General features: G+C 44.5%; 1 protein-coding gene across 1 annotated transcript in view; it reads left to right on the top strand.

The window, feature by feature from the left end:
• The window catches only part of Adcy2 (adenylate cyclase 2), a 364093-nt gene that overhangs the window by 8539 nt on the left and 333259 nt on the right, over positions 1–22295 (top strand). Inside the window, exon 2 of the mRNA XM_051151053.1 lies at positions 7807–8004. Coding sequence (XP_051007010.1) covers positions 7807–8004 — 198 coding nt within the window. The remainder of the gene's footprint in view (positions 1–7806; positions 8005–22295) is intronic.

Raw genomic sequence — 22295 nt, 5'->3', positions numbered from 1 at the left:
ATTCATTTCTGTGTGTATGCTCCACCTCTTTCCCCATCTCCGTCCAAGTGTGAGCTGCACATTCAATTATGTTTGCCTTTAAAATAAAAAGATTTATTTATTATGTATACAGTGCTCTGCCTGCATATACACCTGTACACCAGAAGAGGGCATTAGATCTCATTATGGATGGTTGTGAGTCACCATGTGGTTGCTGAGAATTAAACTCAGGACCCTTGGAAGAGCAGCCAGTGCTCTTAACCTCTGAACCACCTCTCCAGCCGTGTGTTTGCCTTTTTAAAATGTCCATTTTTTTGTTCACTTTATCATACATACACGCGTACACACAGTGAGCATATAGACTGTCACCAGTTTAGTGATACTGCAATGTAAGGCTTTTCCACTTAACAGTAGTGTAAAATATATATCTATTCAGTAGGACCTGAGCCTGTATCCTTGAGTCAAACTCATTCCTTGCTTTAGAAAGATGCCTGTGAGCCTCCCTTGCAATGCTGGAACACAGGAGCAAAACTCACTCTTTGTTAGATTACCGTGAAGGAAAGCAGGCCAGGCTTCAGAACCTAGGGTGCTGTGCCTAAGTTGAGCTCCTTGCTAGCTTAGGTATTCTAAATACATTTCCAGTTATATTTTCATTTGTGATGGGATTCTAAGGGTATATAACCCCATCTGAAGTTGAGAAGCAGAATTATATATATATACCATAAGATTTGAGATCAATGTACACATTGTCTTTTTTTGTAGCAAATTGACTTTTACTGATGAGTTCTAGCTATTCTTCACGTATCTCCCATATATCAAAATTCCACATGTGAGTGTTTTGTTAAACGCTGTCCTGCACCACTGGTTTAAGTTACCTGTTTTGTTGTTGTTTCATCATTTGGTTTTGATTGTCATCTTGACTCAATTTAGAATACCCTACAGAGACTGTCTCAATGAAGGAAGGACTGCCCCATCAAGCTGGCCTGTGGGCATGTCTGTGAGGGTTGGCCTTGGTTGCTTTACCTGAGGTGAGGAGCAGCAGCAGCAGCAGCAGCAGCAGCAGCATGCGCTGCCCTTGGGCCCTGGGCTGTGTACATTTAGAGGGCGGTGAGCTTTAGTAACTATATGTGTGTGCACTGCCCCTCTGCTCTTGAGTGCTCATGATATGACTAGCTATTCCACTGCAATGATGGATTGTAACCCAGGATTTTGAGCCAATAGACTCCTTTTACTCTAAATGGCTTTGTACCAAGGGAAGGACACTGAATGGTTGGTTAAAGTTACTGGTTTTGGATGTCGTTGATTAAAGTTATTTATTTTGGTTTTGAGGGCTTTTTTTTTTTTTTTTTTTGCTTTTATTAATTTATTTCTGAGACAGGATCTCATGTATTCCATACTGGCCTCATAATTGCTATGAATTGAATCTAAGCTGACCCTCTTGCCTGTGCCTCTCAAGTGTTGGTATTGCAAGTATGAGCCATCAAGGATGGGAACTTTTATATCAAGTTTCATGACAAGAGGTGATCTAGAATGACAATAGTTCTAATTACTAATATAGGCCACTAACTGGTCCCCCATATTTAGTATATTCTTTCAAGAAAACAGCACTCATTCCCCAAATTTCATCCATTGATAGCATCAAATTCAGAATCCAGTGTCACACAGTAAATGGTACTCATGTGCCCACAGGAAAGATGGGAAGCCATGTCCCTGTGTCTAGTCTTCTCTTGGTTTGGATATCCGAAGGCTGAAAAGACACATTGTTGACTCCTTAGCAACCACCTTATATGCAGAAAACAGCCACGCTAATACACTGTCTACCCCGCCCCACCACTGTACCAAGAGAAAAATCCAATGGAAAGGTTTACTAGCCTCATACTCTTTAAAAACTTTGTGGTGTGTGTGTGTGTGTGTGTGTGTGTGTGTGTGTGTGTGTGTTGCATGTATGTATATATACCATGTGTGTTTTCCTGGTGTCTACAGAGGCCAGAAGAGGGTGCTGGGTTCCCTGGAACTGGAGTTACAGATTACATGGTAGGACTTGAACCCAGTTCCTCAGGAAGAGTAACCAGTGCTCTTAGCCTGAGCCATCTCTTCATCTCCCAGGGCCCATACTTCTGGTCAAGTAAGTCCCCGACTTACCCTTATCACTCAGTCTGTGACAGACAACATTTTCATAGTGCTGCATATCTTAGATTGCATGGCGATGCTGTCACCCCTTATGATATTCATTTTCTTCCCAGGCCTGATAGCAAGCTATCAGCTGTTTCTCAAAAGTAGAGCAAGTATTATCAGGCTTTAAAGAATTACTCTTAAAGCAACAGTTGGATGGTTCAGGAAATCTGTGAGGATTGCTATGGCTGTTCACTGAAGGGCACCTAAGATGGAGGAGCCCTGAGGAAGGGTCTTGTGGTTCCTGCTCTCTTCAGCAATGGTCTGCTCAGCTGCTGCCGGCTAGTAGCACAGCTGGATACAGTAGTCCTCAGTAAGTTGAGTGCAGAGACCAGCACCAGCTGTTGGGAACACTGTCCATCCACAGGCACTTCTGGCTGTGAAGACCGTTGGTGAGGACTCATTCTATGAATCTTTGCCCCCCAGATTCCTCTTTGGCTCAGCTCTAGCAAAGAACCATAGAATTAAGGATGTTGTTGGAAATTCAGTTCCCAGAAAAACCAAGCCCACACTGGTCCAAACCATCACAGCACTAAGAATTCGCACCAACCCCCGGCACTGTTATTGTAGCTGTAAAACTGATACATAGTTTCATTACTCTTTAAAAATTCAGTTCATAGCTTTTTTTTTTTTCTTCAACCAAAGGGTATTTTTGTTAACTTGCACATAAGAGCTGAGCTTTAATGTACTTTTGTGTAAGTTTCTAATTTGCCTTATACTGTGATCAAGGGACATAGCTTTGTTGGATAACCTCAAAGTTTTTATACTTTCCAACAAGTTACCCGATATATAATTTTTTGTATGTGCTCATGATTGAATTCAGTACACTGCAAACACTAGGAAAGTGCTCTACCATTAAACTACACTCCCTGCATGGTACAGGGTTGTTCTGCTGCCCATGTGCGCCGGAAAAGAATTGTTCTCTCCTGGTCATTCAATCAAGTCATGCTGTCTACTTGCTGTTTATGTTGCTTGCTTGATTTGGATTTTTGTCTTGTTTGCTTGCTCTATTGATAGCTTGTGGGAGGTTCTGGAACCTTCTGTTCTTAGGAAACTGGTTCACTTTTCTCTCCACACACATTGTACGCTTTGAGGATTATTAGCTTTATGCATGTTTAAGATGGTCACACTGGCGTGCAAGTTGTTTTTTTTTTTTTTTTCCTGTTACATATGCATGAAAACAAGAATCTCCAGACAGACACCTGTTTCAAATGGAGAGCCTAGCTAAGTACAGGTTTTGCTTTCCCCAAGAGCACTGCTACTCCTGGTGCTGCGGTGTTGTACTGAACAGGCAGAGCCTCCAAGCCTGCAGTGGCGCACAGTGAAGAAGCAGACTGGGGTGCTTGGCCTACACTGCAGGACAGGAGGCAGATGCAGGGCTGCTTTCAGGCTGACTTCAAAGCACTCCAGGGAAGTGTTGTTAGTAGAAAGCATTACTTTACATTAGGGCATCCTTTACCACCTCAGTGGAAACCAGCGCTTTTAACAGGAAAGAAAGACAAGTGCACATGGAAATGAAAACCCAGACAGACCTCAGAGAGACACGGGAGCTGCCGTGTAATAAATAAAAGTGATGGGTGTTTAATAGTCCTGGCAATTAGAACCCATACAAAATTGCCAGAAAGTGCATCAAAAATGACGGACAAAATTTCAAAGAGAGTGATAGGAGCCCATTACGGTTAGAGTAGATTATACCTTGCGGAAAGTCCTCTTTTGTGGAAGGCTTTTTAGTGCATCCCATTTCCTGGGCACTATATCCTTTTTTCTTTTTTGTTCTTTCCTTTTTCTTTCTTTTCTTTCCTTTTTACTGTTTAATAGACATTTTAGGACAACTAAAGTCATTTAATTTAGTATATTTTATTTCACTTTCATTGTATGTTAACTTTTTTTTCCACCAAGGGAGGAGAGGGTAGTGAAAATAAAAAACAATTTAGGTTGAAGATGCTTTGGTGTTTTCCTTTTCTCTCTTGTAGTGATGGGTTCTTTTCTGTTGTGGAGTTTTATAATTTCATCTTTCTTGAAACATTGCTATGGGGGTAACTCCGTGACTTCTCTGTCAAGCATCTGGGAAGGAGTGGGAAAGGAGGACAGGCGTGTAATTTCAGTCCTAGGGGATGCCGTGATTTAATTCACTAGCCCTAAGAAAAAATGCATGATGTGCCCAGCAAGACCTGGGAAAGAATGCAGTTTACAAGTTTTTACACACTCCAATGAATGCGCCTCGGTTTTTTTTGACACCGTATAAAAGGTTCTGTTTTGTGGAGAAGTCTACATTAAACTTCACTCAGAGCTGGAGTTCGTCAGCAGATTCAGAACAAGTGGACACTGTCCTCTTCCTGTTTTCCACTGGGTTCAGGCTTGGCCAAGAGTTGGGTTCCCAGCCTCATGAGGAGCAGCTGACTGTTCTGTGCTGCTGGCCATGTGGGGCCTTGGCTCACTACCAGGCAGGTCTCACCATGCAAAGCTATTGCTCTGCTAATGTGCATAATGTTTCTGGTAACTTCACCCACCCAGTGAGTAAGAGTATACCCGACCCCCCAGGATGTCACCTTGGCTCAGGAGCCCACCTCCACAAAAGCATATGCAAATGACAGTGGGTCCTGAGTTGCAATCATTAACTCTAAAGCCTTGTGAGACATGTGTGTGTGTGTGTGTGTGTGTGTGTGTGTGTGTGTGTGTGTGTGTGTGTGTCTGGCTGGCTGGCTGTGTACGTAAAGTACCTATGCATATAATTTTATACCTCTGAATGGGACATCTGTACGATATACCTCAGCCAACACTCAAGAATCATGGCAGAAGGGGCAGAAAACATGATTACAAGGAAATGATGTTTTCTGGACACAACAGGCCAGTTGCACACATGAATTAACAACAGCTGTGACAGCTGGCACAAGACCTGCATAGTCTCAGAGCAGGCAGATTGCAGCATGGAGAAGAGAGGTAGGCACAAAGTCCTTCTGCTAGCTAAGGAACTGTTTGGCAGTTGACAGTGGCTAGGAGAGGGAGAGTCAGTTTTGGTTAAGGGTGTGGCCCCCTGGTGGGTTGACCTCCCTCCAGTGAAGGCCACGTATCCAATGAGGGATTACAAAAAAATGCATACAGAGTTGGGTGGGTAGGGAGTGGGGGATGGCGTGGACAGAAGTGAGGGTGAGCGTGAGGATGAGCAACACACGCTGTACAAAATTCTCAAAGAACTAAGAAAAAATGAGAAATACATTTTTAATAATTTCAAAAGAAACTAAAATATTTTGTGGGGAGCTTAAGGATTGTGCAAACCAGCCACTTGGCCACTGTGACTTGTGGGAATGCCGCTGAGAGCCAGTTACATCTACTGATCAGACATTGAAAACAAGCAATAGAAACAAGAGAATAGGGACTTAATACTTAAACTAACAAGTAGCAAAAATCTTAGAGCCAAGTAAGAGATCTGGCCTTAGTCATCTTGACAGACGACTCAGCCGGGAGAGCGCCTGAGGAGCCTTCTCCTGGCCCCAAGTTCTGAAGGAGCACCTACGCTCTGTGCTCCTGTTCCTACCGCCCCTGAGCTTTGTTTTGCAGTTAGGCGTGTAAGAGTTCTTAAAGTTGGATGCTGTCTCCTGAGTGAATTAATGAAACAGATGAAAACTTGTTCTAGAAAAATAGCCTTTGGATTATTGTGCCCTGGGCTTAGTTGAGTTCACTGCGATAGGCTTAAGAGGAAGTCCATTTTCACCGGCCCTATGTGTGCAGCAGTCCTGCCACCAAGTCCTGAGTGGGTTTGCTTCTGGTGACTTAATGCTGGGTTCACAGAGTGTGGAGGTTGCTCGACCCCCTTTACAAGGACTGTCATGTTTGTCTGAGGGTCAAATGGCAACTGGGAGACTAGGTATGGGCAAAGAGATGGATGGAGCCAGAATCAGAACATCTCATGGATTTGCTAGTTTTTCCCGGTTCTTGAAACACTTGTTCCTCTGGCCTCTGTGAAGGCATGTCTGGCTCTTTTGAACTTCCGTTTGCTTCGGGCAGAGAGGACTGTGCCCCCGTGGCACACATCTGTGATGGGTCCTTGCCTAGAGTCCTGGTTTCTTGGTCACTTCTCTGTGCTTCCACTTTCTCAATTTTATTAGCTGCTGGCATGAGTCTAGCCTAACAGGATGCATGTAAGGATCAAAGAAAGTAAAATGCCAGTGTTAAAGAGGGAAGTGCCACTGAATGCTGTGCTCTCAATGGGTGAAAGGCTGAAAGGTGTCTGGGATCCTTTCTTCTTGGGCTTCATACAGGCTTTGGCTCCTCGTTCCACTCTGGGATCTGGGATTTAGATGCAGCTGTCTCGGAGATGAAGCTGCTGATGGGAGAGAGAAGAGGTGTGCCCCAGATCACCATAGGCTTCCTCTGGCTGCAGAATAGCGTAGTTTACTTTCCCTTTTACTTTTTTTACCTGAAATTCTTAAAACGTCAGTGGAGTCCTCATGGCCCTGGCCACATGGAGATTTTTGGCTGAACCTCCAAGTCATGTGTTAGTAATTAATTACAGACATTTGGATGAGGATTAAAGACATTTACACCACTTTCTGTCCTCGAGTGAGTGTTGTCCACAGCAGGATCCAGCTTCAGGTGTTGCAGCCTTCGTCCTTTCTGGGTGAACCAAAGGAAATGAGGTGTTTATAGCGCAATGCTGATGTTATGTACAGTTGAAATAAGTCTATCTCCCTCTCAAAAGTTAGAAGCAAAATAAGTGTGAGTATACAAAAATGAGTTTAGAAAGTGGCACCAGTAAGAGGCTAATAATAATAAAGAAATGCCCATTTCCTTTTCACTTGGTGGCATCAGAGAGGTGGTGGTGGCAGCAGCCACGGGCGCTCTCCGAAATGGTTCTCGTCCATGGACTTCTATTTTTAGCACTTCTGTTCCTTTCCTATTAACCTGTGATCCTTTTAAAATAATAATTGGCATGCATTAAAATAAAAGCTAATCATTGTAGACATGGACGTAACTCAAATGTGTTTCTTTTTTTTTCTTTTTTAAGAAATAAAACATTTCAAATCCATTCAGTGCCTTAATTTCCTGAGACCATGGTATTTACGACTCTCTAATTCAGGCAGTGAAGTTGATGGGTCTTATTTTCTCCTGGCGTTAATGGGTTCTTGCCTTCATTCACTTTTCTTCTTCTTCTTTCTTCTTTTCTTTTCTTGTTTTTGTTGTTGTTGTTGTTGTTGTTTGTTTTGTTTTTCGAGACAGGGTGTCTCTGTGTAGGCTTGACTGTCCTGGACTCACTTTGTAGACCAGGCTGGCCTCCAACTCACAGTGATCCGCCTACCTCTGCCTCCCAATTGCTGGGATTAAAGGCAAGCGCTACCACCGCCCAGCCATTCACTTCTTTTGAAGTCATTTCTGTTATAAAAAATCTATTTCTCCATTTTTCCAGGAAAATGTAATAGTGAGAGTCTGGCTATTTTGCCTAGTTTAAATAGTCACCATTGCATGATCTATTTAGAAAATCATGGTTGTCGAATATAAAACTTGGAATTTTTTGAAACTTTAAACTATTCTACTTTCAAAATGATTTTCAGGCCCATGTAGTTTGGCATTGATTGATGTTGGTAAAGTTTTCTCATAAGTCATTGTCACTCTGTCCCTCAACTGCAGCTTCTCACTCTTTTCTGTTTCTGTCCTCAGGAAGTAGAAGACCATGTGGCATTTTTAATAACAGTTCCCACTGCCCTGGCAATTTTCTTTGCCATATTCATCCTCGTGTGCATTGAGTCCGTGTTCAAGAAGCTGCTCCGTGTGTTCTCGCTGGTGATTTGGATATGTCTGGTTGCCATGGGATACCTGTTCATGTGCTTCGGGGGCACTGTGTCTGCCTGGGACCAGGTAAGGAGTCATCGGCTTTCGTGGACTCTATCTCTGTGCCTTGATCCAAGCATTACATGGTTATGTATGTATCATCCTAGACTCTGAAAGAAAGACATGGCTGAATGAAGGACATGAAAGTTAAAAAATATGTTTCTCTTTAAACTGACAATCATTCTGTATGTGGATTATATACTGTGATACTTTGATGTCGTATAATTTGTAAGGTGATAAAGTCAAGGTAATTAACATATCAAATACCTGACTGGACTATCCTTTATGAAATGAGAATGTTTAAAACTTACTCTTTTTTGAGGTAGGGTCTCACTGTGTAGTTATGGCTGGCCTACAACTTACTACATGGGCCGGGGTAGCTTCAAATTTTTAGGCTCCTCTGTCCTTGACTCCAAATTTTGGGATTAAAGGCATGTACCACAATGCCTGTTTTTTTTTTTTTTAAGCAATTTTGAAATATCTAACCTCTTATTATTGATTGAAGTCAGCATACTGAACAGTAAGCCACCAAATCTCATTCTTCCTGTCCAGTTGAAAGTGAAATAGGCCAGACACAAAGAAGAAAGTCCTTTGAAGTCACTACTGTAGAGGTGCTTGATGGCCGAGGTCACGTGGTGCCTGTTGGAATTCATCAATCCTTATGGCAGGAGTGTTGGACCGATCCCTGGCCCTTTGTTTGGATAGTGCAGCCACTGTTTGGTGCAGTCTGGAGTTTAATCCCCTCACTCAGTGTGCTCTGACTCTCCAAGACTAGTTAGCACATCGACTCCTGCTCAGTGACACTTACTTTCTATGTAAAGACAGACTCTAGCAACACTGCTTTCCGACCAACATGATCATATCCTGTGAGTAAGCTTGCTTCCTGTTCCGGTTGCAAACTAACCCCCCTCCCCGCCCCCCGCCACTTCCCTCCTGCTGGGGCTCTTGACTTAGAATCTTCCTGTGTCTGAGTGATGTCTTGTCTTACCAGGGCAGTCCAGCCGGGGATGCTGCCCAGCCATTCTGCCATGATGGCTCCTCTCACGCAGCTGTCTGGTGTCGATGTGATATGGAGGGAAGAGGCCTGGGTTGAGGAGAGTCAGACAAGCTGCTAGCTTAGTTTTTTTGTTTTGTTTTTGTTTTGTTTTGTTTTTGTTTTTTTAATAAAACAATAAAACCCTGGCAGAAAGAGATTCAGTAGCCCAGAGGACCCTCACAGGGCATGGAAGAGAAGGACCTAGAAACAAAAGGCAAAGAAGCTTCGAGATGCTAGGGACAGAAAGGAAAAGGTGCGGCAGAGCGTGATGGAGGCCCAAAGTCAAGATGGGAGTCGGTCGAACATGCACATCTGAGAGAGCCTTCTCAGTGTGCTTTATCACAGAAGCGTGGCTGATCGCCAACACAAGGGTCCTGGCGTGGAATCCATCAGTCTGTGCCTTACGTGAGCGCCACCAAACCGATACTGTCCTTGGGGAACACTTTCTGCTGCAGAGAAAAAAAAAACAGGGCTGAATGAATTCAAGTTTGTGCGACTCTAAAATGCCACTATCAGTGGACACTGGGGACAGTGGGTGACTTTACTCCCTCTTCATTGCTCTCCCTGTAAGCTGCTCAGAGGGCTGGGCGTGCATCCCTGTGCATTCACTGGCGGCCTCGCTGTCCTCCACTGTTGACTCTGTTCTACATGCCCGAGGCCAGGTGCACCTGACCACCTGTAAGAGCTCGGGTACCCCTGCATCCCTGCTGGTGCGCAGCCTCCACAGCTATCCTTGCTTGAGGACAGTCAAAGGTACCCTGCTCCTGGATGGTGTGGACCTAGTGGCTCCTTTCATTAGTGAGACCACCGCATAGGACATCTCCTTTCTGGAAGGCTGAGGTCCCCTTCTAGCTCACAGCCTTGCATTTCCATACAAATTTCAGAGTCGGTTTGTCATATTCAATGGAAAACCCTACTGGTGTCTGGTTTTATAGTTGAATTATTGATATTTTGCTTTGCATGAGATTAAAGCTTAAGAATCGTTTTAAAAAGAGGACACTGAATGAAAAAGAGACCACCTAGAGATTTCAGAGTTTTCTGTAGATTCTCTTCTCCATCTGAGAAGGTGGCTTATATCCTATAAAGTCCAAGGATCTTTTATGTCATTCTAAGCCTTTTATTTCTTTACAGAATTAGCAATTTTTCCTGAATTTACTTCTAGATACCTAAAGTTTTTTTTTTTTTGCTTTATTAATGGAATTTTAAAATTACCTTTTCTCCCGACCATTTCAGCATGTTTGTTGCTCTTGTCCTTGCTCAACTCATAACATATATAAAAGTGACATTGCACCAACTAAGCAGGTTGTATTTAGGAATATGTATGTATATCCATACATGCATGTGTGTACATTAATTTTTTTAAAGGCCATGAATTTGAAAAAGATCAAGGAAGGATCTATGGGAGAGTTTGGAGGAAGGGAAGGGAGGAATAATGTAATTATATTATAATCTCAAAGAGAAAAAATAATAAAATTGCATATCAGTAAAATAAAATGCGTTAATCAAATTTTAAAAAGTTACTTTATTTAATTGTTAATGTGGATGAGATTCCTTTCTTCCTTGTCTATACAAAGCAGTTTCAGCTGACTTACTGCTGTTTCTTTGCCTAAGGGTTTCAGTTTATTTACATAAACAACGTTGTTGTCTCTTGGTGACTAGAATTGCTGTTTTTTTTTTTCCTTTCAGATTCTTAATTCACTCACTGTTATGTGGCACACTAGTTTCTTAGTTTTATCTTGATGTGTAGCAGCTAATAAGAACCTGTCAGTGGCATCAGACCTATTTCTTAGACACCTCATATTCATTAGGAGATTTGTCATTATTCCTAATAATTGTACACCTTAATCAGGAAGGACCCTCCTCATCTGTTAGACTATCCTTCCAAGCACAGCCTTCTACACATCTGAACGACACCCCACCAGTCACCTCTGACATTCTACTTACTGTACTCCACAGTGCCTTTTCTTTCTTTCTTTCTTTCTTTTTTTTTTTTTCTTTTGTTGTTTTTGTTTGGACTTTTATCATTAAAAAATAAAATAATTCGTATTACATCTCAATTACTATCCCATCCCGTGCATGTTCCCGTTCCTCCCTCCCTCCCGCTTTCACCCCATTCCCCTTCCCTATGACTGTGACTGAGGGGGACCTCCTCCCCCTGAATATGATGTTAGGGTACCAAGTTTCTTCTTGGTAGTCTGCTATCCTTCCTCTGAGTGCTATTGGACCTCCCCCTAAAGGGGACATGGCCAAATATGGGGCACCAGAGTTCATGTGAAAGTCAGCCCCCACTCTCCACTTAACTGTGGAGAATGTCCTGTCCCTTGGCTGGAGCCCCTTTTATGACCACGTCCCCTGGATGGGGAGGCCTGGCGGCACTCAGAGGAAGGATAGCAAGTTACAAGAAGAGACTCGATATTCTAAGAGCATATATAGGGGGAGGAGGTCTCCCTCAATCACAGACATAGGGGAGGGGAGAAGAGGGGAAGTGGGAGGGAGGGGAGAATGGGAGGAAACAGGGGAAGGGCTAACAATCGAGATGTAATATGAATAAAATAATTAAAAAAAAAAGAAAACTACAAGAAGAACACTATGATGGGCGGATCTGGGCCCAGGTGTTCTGCTCGAACTATGGCACCAACCAAGGACAATACATGCAGTCAGCATCAAACCTCTACCCAGACACAGTGCCTTTTCTTACTGTTGGCCTTGCCTGTTCTAGCATGGAGATTGGTGGGACTGTCTTCCAGCATGGCGTCTTCGGTAGGCAGTGGTTGAGAGGCTTCATTGATGGGACAACTTCGTCATTGCTAGGCTTCTTGTTGTTCATGTCCACATGCAGTCTCTTACCTACTCTTTGATTGTCATACAAGTGGTATTTTACTTTGATTTTCATCTGCTTTGAAATAGTCCCTCTGGGAATCTCAAGCATACTTGTCTCATTTCCACTCTGTTCCTGCTTTCTCGAGGCCGACTTCTTTCAGGAGCTAGAGTCTTGGTACTAAGTAGTCTCATGTACCTTGACATTTTTCTTTCCCAAACTGTTCTGGGATTGACTTTTCAAAATGTCTTCACATGACCTCCATCACGTTATGGTTGTCTTTTTCTGTCTTTGGGGGGGGCGGTATTGGAAGAAGTATTTACATCTGGAGGCTTGGACATCACATTTTGATCATATGGGTTGAGTGTCCAGCCCTGAGCAGGGCACGTTTCTGCAGACATATCTATGCCTGCTTCTTCCTCTCACTGCAGGCTCTATGCTCATGAAAGGCCCATGGTAGGATCCATGGCTATAGTTGTCAAGGTATCAAGGTGTGTGTGTCTGTGATGTGGGTCTACTTACACACCATGAGAGAGCAGAAGTAGGTCAAGTTCTATTCCTCCACAGAAAACTGAAATATCTCCTGGATCCCCTAACACATTGAGTTCAGATGAAGCTCTAAGGTAAAATCATTGTCTTAGACCATCTGAATTTATCCTCTGGGGTTCTTTGATAGGATTGCCATAGAGGTAGGCCCCTGCCTGAACACTGGTTATCTGAAAGTGTATAAGTTTACCCTGCTTCAGAAAGTGCAGAACCACCACTGTCCTTCAGAACAGCATAGTCACTTCTTCTTGACTGTGGTGAGGCTGCTACTGGAAAGGACTGCCTCACAGGAGAGTTTTTTAGAAGAGCCGACAGAACTATGAACATTGCCCCTTCTTGCTCATAGGTCCTCATGAAAATGCTGCACACAGATCTCAGCGGGGAGGGGGGACTGGTGGAACCCCTGTGTTGCTCTTTTGTCCTTTCTCTGAGGTCCCAGACAGCATTGGTCGTAGCATGGCAGTAGCATAGATAATTGTTTGTTGAGGAGGTGTATAGAGCTGTTACAGGGGCTCAGGGGGTTTTACACAGCCTAGAGAGCTGAGCCAGTTGACACATATTTCAACCTTCTAGATACAAGGCTGACTTTGTCATGTTTAGTTTCTACGAGGCTTTGATGAAATCCCGTAATCCTCAGCCCCATCGTACCTCATATTGTACTCTTTCGTGGACATAGCTCAGGCAAACAAAGGTACTTTAAGGAGTCAGTGCACTCTAAGAATGTAGCCCACCTCCAAGAAGTTAAGGGTGAGGCCAGGTCACTCTTTACCATATAGCACCTCACATGCGCACAGTCCTTAGCTTCCCTAGTGAAGGTTGAGGATGGCTAGCACTTGTATGATGTAGACTCATCCAGGTCTTACTGAGTGTTTCTGTTACGTAGCTTAGTCTGCTTCTCACACAGTAGACTCTGCCTAGCCCTGTTCTTCCAGTGAAGGGAGAGGTGGCTGGCGAAGGATCTCAAGCAGGCTGAGGTGCTGCTTAGGGGAAAGTGTTTGGATATGAGAGGACTGACTTCCTAGATCACTTCTTACTCATGACATCAGCGACTCTAACCAGTGTGATCGTCATGTAGTGGGCAGACGCCAGGGGTGATAACAAGTGCTCTCCACCAAAGAGGACAGTCCAAAAGAACGATCCATTCCCCAAATATCAGTAAAATGAAATCTGGGATGTGCTGCATCCGCACGTGGGCAGGTATGCAATGAAAGTAACCTCAACAGCTCTGGTGGGGTAAAAAGAGAGGTTTGTGCAACTCTGAGAAAGTAGAGGCACATCAAAGGGTAGGAAGCATGGGGTAAACTTGTCACTCAACCATATAGCTTTAAAAAGATAACTGGGGGAAAAGGGAAAGAGAAGGTGGGGGAGGGGCTTCAAGACATTGGCCATTGATGTAAATAGGGCTTTCCCAATGCTGTTTTGTTTTTAATGCATTCCAGCCTCATCTGGAAGTTACTTCACGCTGCGGTAATGGGACCAAATTTATATTTGTTTCATGTAGCTGTTTGTGAAGGCAAAGAGTTTTACAGTGGTGGGTTGATTTTTGTGTGTGTGTTTTGTTTTTGTTTTCTGTGTTCTAGAAGCTCCAAGTAAAGCCAGAGAGGGAACTGTAGCATTTTTATTTCATTTCACATAGAAGCCCTGGCTGTCCGCCCCAGGCTCTGTGAGTATCTCTGGTTACATTGCCACATCTCCGCTGATAAGAGTGGCAGTGAGGCCATGCTTGCCTGCCATCTTTGGATGAAAAGATCTGGAGCATTATGAACTTTAAATCAGCTCAGGAAAATTATGAGGTGTAATTTCTGTCCTGACATATATGGGGCACTTTTTGTTTTGAAGAACTTAGTAAAAAAATATGCATGCATGCCTCTCCTTTACCTAAGATGTCACACAGCCAAGGATCAGTCTGTACCTAGGAGCCTGTAGGTCAAGGACTGGGAGCTATGGGTCTGCCAATGTCCCAGGAGTCATTCTAATCTGAAGAAGCTCCATCAGGGCTGACAAGTGAATTCCCTGCTTAGAATTGCTGAGACATATCTGTAGCAAGAGAGGTAGACATTGACAGGCATGAACTGGTTGGCATGTGGTGGATTCTGGTCCATGTTTCTGGGATTTCCGTCACTGAGAGCCATACCATCTGAGTTGTGTTTTGTGGCTTAGATGTTGTGTCCTCAGCTCTGAAGTCGGAAGCTTGCCACTTGGGTGTGGGTTGAGTCACACTTTCTCTGTAGGCTCTTCAGGAACTCCTTTCTCACCATGTCTAGCTGCTGGTAAGGCCATCACAACTGGACAACCTTTGGCTCTGTCTTCACTTCCTGTTCTTCCAGGGTGCCACCATGTAGTCTTCTCCTTTTATTATAGTGACACACATTGGAATTGGACCACGAAAGTGGCTTCATCCTCATTTGATGACATCTTTAGAGACCCTGTTTTCAGGCTGGCTCTAAATAGTTATGTCACTTGTACCAGGATCTAGAGATTGAAGAAATCTTCTGGGGTACAGTATGCAATCCCTGACAGATTCCATTTCTGTAGCGTTCATGTTGCCCCTAGGCAGTGCTTCCCTCCTGTGGCTCATGACTCTGTCTTATCCTCCCCCATCTTAGACTTGATAACACTCCTGCTATCACACTTTTCTTTAGACTGCAGAGTCACTGGAGAATGAAACTTAGATGAAGGAGGTTTGTGCTTCCCCCCTTTTCAAACCACTGTCTGCTAGGCGTTGGAGATGTTCCCATGTGATTATCTGGTGAGGTAATACAGTCGATGGATACAAGGAGGCAATTACTGCTTACCCATATGGCTTTGGAGACACAGGGAGAAATCTCTCTAGTGTTTGTACGTCAGAGGACATTGGCTGACCTCTGTATGTCCCAGGATCAAGTGTAGTGCCTTTTGATTCCTATGAAAATGACATCAGGTATACCCTTCTTGCCTAATATTCTGAAAAGAGTACCTTCAGTTCTCACTGAGAAACCTCAGTTCTTAAGTGATGTCTCACTTGGTGAATTTCCGACAAGAAGTCGTTTCTCCCCAGCTGGTGGTTATTCCAGCTTCTCCAGGCCAGAAGTGGCGTGCAGAAAGAAGGCTGCTGCTGAGGAGGTGAGTTCTGGTCAGGATTGATGGCTGGAACAGCAGATGCTTGAGCAGCTACAGAGAGCCAGTTAGAAATGCTCCGCGCATATTAAGGAGCCCAGTCCTCTTGCCCTGCATTTCTCCTTTTGAAGAGTGAGGCTCGTGACCACTTTGGTTCAGCTGTGGCAGAAAGTGCTGAATGCGATGGTGTAGACTTGCGAAGTTATAGCCAACTTGGAGGTTTGACTTTGTGCTTTCAGAAGGAAGGGCTTTTCTTGGCTCTGTTGCCTTAAAAGATGCCAGCACCTGACGATATGTGCACACGCTTTCTTACAAAAAACTGTAGATCAATGGCAGACATGGTCTTACTGAAAGTCCATAAGAGAGAGAAAGTAAAGGCCTTCTGTGGCCTTTGCAGTAGCACAAAATCAGCTTGTGTTCCCTGACACACTGGCCTTCCGGCTGCTGTTATCACATTCCCATTTGCAGATCACCTTGCGTCCTGCATGCAGATGGTAGGAGAAAGCCTTCCCTTTAGAGAGGAGCCCTTCCCCACATGCCCAGGAGGCCCTTCCCCGTGCACCGTGCCACATCTCATGGAGGCATTTTGGAGCAGGCCTGAAGCACAGATCTGAAAAAAAATTTAAGAAGTCGTTTTAGCTAAAACCTCCTGGATGAAGGAATTTGTTTTTAAGTAGAAAAAAAAAAAAAAAAAAAAACCCACTCCACTGGGATGTGAGTTTTAAGGACACATACTGGGTAGAGCAAGCCTGCTCTGCAGTTATTTTGGGATCCCACACAACTCTGGCTGTTTAGAGTGGAGGCAGCATTTCTGAATTCCCCCTCCTGTTGGGTCCTAGGCAGCATGTGGGGAAATTGTCCTGGCCTTTTGGAGATGCCTTGCTGTGGCCCTTACTGGGCTTTCACAGACCTTGTCTCACTGGGTAGGGCTTTCTGTTGATGTTCTCGGCATCCTTATTCTCCTCTGGAGCAGTTCTTCAGTGGAACATGGCCCTGGGCCTGCAGAAGGGAGTCTCAGTTATCAGCCCACCAGGCAGGGAAGACCACTCTTATCTCTGTTCTTTCATGAGACCCCCCAAGCCCCCACCATATCTAAGGTGCATTTTATCTTTTCTTGGTGGGTGTTTACCGTGTGTATGTTGTTCTTGTGAGTGGATAACCATGTGCATGTGCCACAGTGTACATGTGCAGTGTACATGTGAGGTCAGAGGGCCACCTTAGGTTTGGGTCCTCCCCTTCCACCTCATTTGAGACATGGCCTCTTGCAGGGCTGGCTGTCCCCTGAGCATCCAGACATTCTCTTATGTCAGCCTCTCATCTCAGCACAGGAGTGTCAGCATTTACATATGGGGATGCTGGACATCAGGACTCGCCTCAGTCACCAGCGCCCCAGCACCCAATGTATTGTATTCACACTGCGTTCTCACCAACAGAGCTAAATGAGTGACCGCACCATACATATACACACATATACACACCACACCACACTACATACACACAGAGATATCACACACATCACAAACACACACATCACACCCCATACATACACACACATTCACACATGTGCACACAGGCACACACACACACATCACACCATACATACACACATGCTACACACCACACATTCTACATGCATAGAGACCACATACACACCACACACACATCACACACCACACATACACACATTCACACATGTTGCTAGATGCAAACAGTTATAGAAATGAATGTATAAAGAAAATAATGGTGTACTTAACTCTACCATAAAACTGCTGGGAAATGCTTCCAGGCTCCTCCCAACACCAGGCCCTGAGTTTATACACCTAACTTCTTTATCAGTACAAACTCACAAGTCAGTACTAATATTACTTGATTCTGGCTGATGGGAAAACCTAACTCCAGAGTGATTAAGCAAGTTATGTAAACCTGAACAGCAGGAAGAGAGCAGGCATTTTCGCCTGGCATCCTGGTAGCAGCACTCTGGATTGCTGCATACCCATTGTCAGTCACTTGTGCCAAGGCTTGAAGCTGACTGTTTGACGTGGAAGGGACGCCTTCCACATCCTGGTGATTTGGGTGGTGTGGGGTGGGGTGGGATAGGAGTTCTGGGATGCCAACATCTTAGACTGTCACAGCTCTGAGTTGCCGGCTGAGGTTTTCATTTGGAGGCCTTTTCCTCTACCTCCTAAGAGAAAAACAGGCCCCACAGAAGGAGGAACACGTGCATGCTGCCCATGGTTCCTGTACACCGAGGGAGCACTGGTGTTTGGGAGTCGATTATTGGTTTTATAATGAAACTGAATTTTTTCTTTACCGTATCAGATTTCTTATAACAAGCCCTTTTTTTTTCTGTCAGGTTGGGGCTGCAAGGAAGCACCTTGGCACCCAAGTGTGCATGCAGGGGAGTTGTCAGAAGGAAGGGGAGTGAATCCTTATCTTCAGGCTAGAGCAGCAAGTCCTCAGGAAAAAAAAATAACTTCCCAGTTTAAATTATTTCCTATTAAGAGTTGCTAAGCAACACCTCACTTAGCTCTTCCAATGTTCTGTATTTTAGCTTCGTTTTCTCTGTGGCCACTAGTGTCATCCTCCCCTGACTCAGACAGGAAGGAGCAAAGAACACACCTCAGACTCATGGCTACATCCTCTCAGAAAGGCCTGGCAACCTTGTAGATCCAAGGTAACTAGCCAGGATACGTGCCCCCTATTCACTCATCCCACTGCAAAGGGCCATGAGTACCTCATGTTTGTTCTCAGCCAAGCTCCCGAGGCTCTTAGTTGTAGATTAACAGCCATTGACAGACAGGTAGGCAGGCATGACTGACTCGCTGTGTTTGCCCTGCTAACTATGCTTTCCTTTTCCTCTGGTTGGAACTTTGTTCTACCTTGCTTATGGGGCCTGTGCCCAACTCCCATTTCCTGGAAAGCTTTGTAGGCACAGAAAAGAAGGTATGACATTACCCCTGGAGAAATGCTGGAAGAGGTGGAGAGGGGGATATGAATGACTTACTTTTATTGTTACTATGGCTGGATACTTGCTGGAAGCAACATAAGGGAGGAAGGTACTGCTTGAGGGTACCATCCGCCATGGTGGGGATGGTAGAGCATCAGAAGGAAGCACCTCTTAGCTGTGGTGGAGGAGCAGAAGAAGGGGAATCCAGTGCTTAGCTGGCTTTTTCCTTTTCCCCTTTCAGTTTAGCTCAGGACCACAGCCCCTGGGATGGTGCTGCCACATTCAGGGTGGGTCATCCCGCCTCCTTTAATCCTTTCTGGAAACACTCTCACAGACACACCCAAAGGTGTGCTTCACTGGTTGCCTAGGTATTTCTTAATCCGATTAGGTAGACAATCGAAACTAACCAACCATTATAGTTAAACTCAGGAGGTCACACACAAATAGAAGACATGAAAATGAGGAAGGGCCTTGTCAGAAAGAAGGGTTTTAGTAGGAGAGGAAGTCGGGTGAGAGGAGATAATGAAATGTGAAAAGAATTCATTATATTTATATGTATGAAACTGTCAAGGAATAAGTAAACAAGGGGGGGGGGGTAGGCCCAGAAGGTACAAATCTAGAATGTTCTATTTCAAATTCCATGAGTTGTCCTCTTTCCTTATTTCCTTCCTTCCTTTTATTTTATTTTATTTTATTTTGAGATGGAGTTTTACTGTACATCCCAGGCTATCTCAAACCCTGGATCTGATGTGACCATTGGCGATCATGGAACAGTTAGCTATGATAGCTTGCATAAAAACCTTCCTCATACAGTCATGACAATGAAGTAAGCCATCAGGGCAGTGACAGTGTGGGAGTATTGGGATAGTAGAAGGCTGTCAGCATCCCCTCAGGGAAGTGCGGGGGGGGGGGGGGGGGGGGGGAGGAGGCGGGCCAGGAAAGAGCCACCACAGTCTCTCCAGTTGCATGTGGTCTTGGGGCTGTAGAATATATCAGAAGTGAGACGCTGACTGGCGCTTGCAACTCCAGCGATGCAGCTTTCTCGAGTCCCCCCATTAAAACAAGGTGAGACTTTTAATGACACAAACATGTTTGAGTCACCTATACCACCATACACTAGTAAACACATCAGTACACACACACACACACACACACACACACACACACACACACACACACACACACTAAAATCAGCCACCGTACCATACCTCCTAAAAAAAAAAAATCTGTTTAATCCCTTTAAATACTGTTCTGCCCACACACCATCTGCCTCCTCTATTGTCAAGGTGTTGTGCCCCTTAGCAGGGGCTCTAAGCACATAACTACTTGCATTTGCCCTGCTATCAAAGCACAGGCAGAGATATTTCTATCTACCAAAGGTGTATTTCTTTCTCTCCTGGAGCACAAGGAATCCAAGATCACTGTGGCAGCCAGTTACTTTTTTCTTGGGCACTGCTCCCTATCTCTGATACCATGACTTCTTATGGTATCTTCACATGGTGGTAAATAGGATGGGAAGAGGCGTAGATGTTGAGCCTGTTAGGGAGAAGGTGGTATGTGGCCCAGGCAGTTCTCTGAAAACTCTTATCAAACTGTGAACCCCTGGTTAGGCCCAGTCACCCACGATAGGCCCCACCTGCCTAGGCTGCTGCATCAGCACAGCGTGAAGCCTAGAGGGACACACATTCAGACCACAGCAGCCTTGGGATAGATACTGCATCCCAACCTGAAACAAGAAACTCTAAACCCTTGGGGTCATACCAGGAACTCCCTGCTGAGACCTGAAAGCTGCTGGTGCCGCACTCTAACAGGATAGCTCTGCTTAACCTCCCCAAAGACTGTATCTGACCCAGATAGGAGGGTAGGAAACCCTCAGGAGCAGAATTAGTCGTGTTTCTCCAGTAGAGACCCTGGCCAGGGTCCTGAGCTCATGCAGCTCTTACTGAGAGTTGCAGCATAGGACCACAGCATTGACTGTGAGACCACAGTTCAGGAGGTGTTGGTCAGAGACAGGGTTTAGGGCCATGCTTCCACCTTGCCTCTTCCTGGCCTTTTGTTCTTTGCCTGTTGTTGTTGGCACTATGAGCTTGCAGCTGTGTCAGTCCAATTGGCCTCTACCATTATGTGGCAAAGATCCTGCGTGTCTCTGCTATCATGTTACAGTTTACTTCTAGAACACCAGTCTTAACTAGCAATGGTTACTATAAACCTATTAGCATGAAGTCCCAGGTTAGGCTCCAACATGGCTTTTTGTGTTTTTAAAGGGATGGAGTGTCCTTTAACCCACTGCATACACCAAGAAAGGATCTGATAAGATATGGCTTATAGAAGGTTTTCTTTGCTTGCACATATGGCTCATCAGACATACCTGAACTCTAGATGTAGTCTGTGCCCAGAATCTGCTGTGTATGCAGTGGTCCTCAGTAAAAGTGCAGCTGTGGGTTTCCTAGTTCAAAACTTACTGAACATTGCAAAGCAGCTATTGCAAAACATTACATCAAAATGGACCCTTCAAAGCATGGGTTGGGGGTAGGACAGGCCTCACTCTGGGGTTCTACCTGCCTGCTTGTCTTTTGTAATGCCTAGGGAAGTGTAAGGAACCACTTCTTCTTGGCCCGTGTCTTTGCTTCAGGAAGGGAAGAAGTTTCTATTATCAGGAGGACTCTTCCAGCCACTTGAGTCCTGGGAGAAGGGAGCAACAAAGGATGATGAGAGAAAACAGGATAGGCTGTGAACATGGTTGCTTCTGCTAGGAGAAAATGGGTTGGGTGCTGACTTAGGCTTCGAGCCGAGTGATTTGCCTAAGAGAAGTCTCGGTTTTGCTGCACATGATCTGTGATGGTTTCTGTTTGTTTGCTTAAACTGAGCAGTTATGTTAGAGAGGTGGTTTGGTGCTGGAGGGTCCATTAATATATGGCATTCTATGCCAGTGCATATTATGTTAAATTTATTCTGCAGCATAAGTTGCTTTTAGCAATTTTATTGTCTAATAAATTTAAAGCTAAGATGAATAAGTATTTTAAATCCAGTGATGCGGCCATTTTCATTCTGCTGTATGCTGTGCTATATATAGATGAATCAGGATGAGATAACAGAAGCCCAGCCACCTCAAACAACTAAAAAGGGGCAACATGCATGAAATGACACATTTTAAGATAGTGGGAATATACTGGAGGAAACATACTTGCAGCAGAAGATGGACAGATGGACTCTAGGAATTCCTAGTCTCCTGTCCCATGCCTTCAGGTGCAGACCAGACAGCGGGATGCCACCAGAGCCCAGCAACGTACTGATGCACGGAAGAAATCTGAGTCTGAAAGAGCAAAGGGCTGGAGTTCTCAGGATAGAATGCTAAGGGGCAAGGGAAAGGAAGAGGGGAGGGAAAGAGAATACGGGTGTGCTCCCGAAACTTGAGGGTACCACTCATTCTTCTGCAGAGCTGTGACACAGAGCATGTGATGAGGGACTTACCAAGGTTGGAGAAGGAGGCACAGGAAGGAGAAAGAGCACAGCACTGCTTACTCAGAGCTTGGAGACTAGAGTATAAAAGAGGACACTCTCTCCTAGGGCTAGAAGAATCATCTTATGAGAGCAAAGGGTTTCAAACTCATACCCCAGTGAAGAGAGGGTCAAAATACATGCTTTCAGCATATGTAATTCCTTTCAAAGTTAGGGAAAACTAGAAGAATATAAGACATTTGAATAGAACTACTGGACAAGTTGATAAAACTCATTTCTAGCATATTCCTACTGACAATGCAACATATTGATGTTTTCTAATGTATATGGAATTTCCAAGAAAGAACATGTTCTGGGATGCAATACTCTCCTAAATTAGAAATGATTGCTGTCATAAAAAGCATGAGACATCCAGA

Source organism: Acomys russatus, chromosome 9, assembly GCF_903995435.1.
Source record: "Acomys russatus chromosome 9, mAcoRus1.1, whole genome shotgun sequence".
Classification (NCBI taxonomy): domain Eukaryota; kingdom Metazoa; phylum Chordata; class Mammalia; order Rodentia; family Muridae; genus Acomys; species Acomys russatus.
This window is presented reverse-complemented; position numbering and strand designations above follow the sequence as displayed.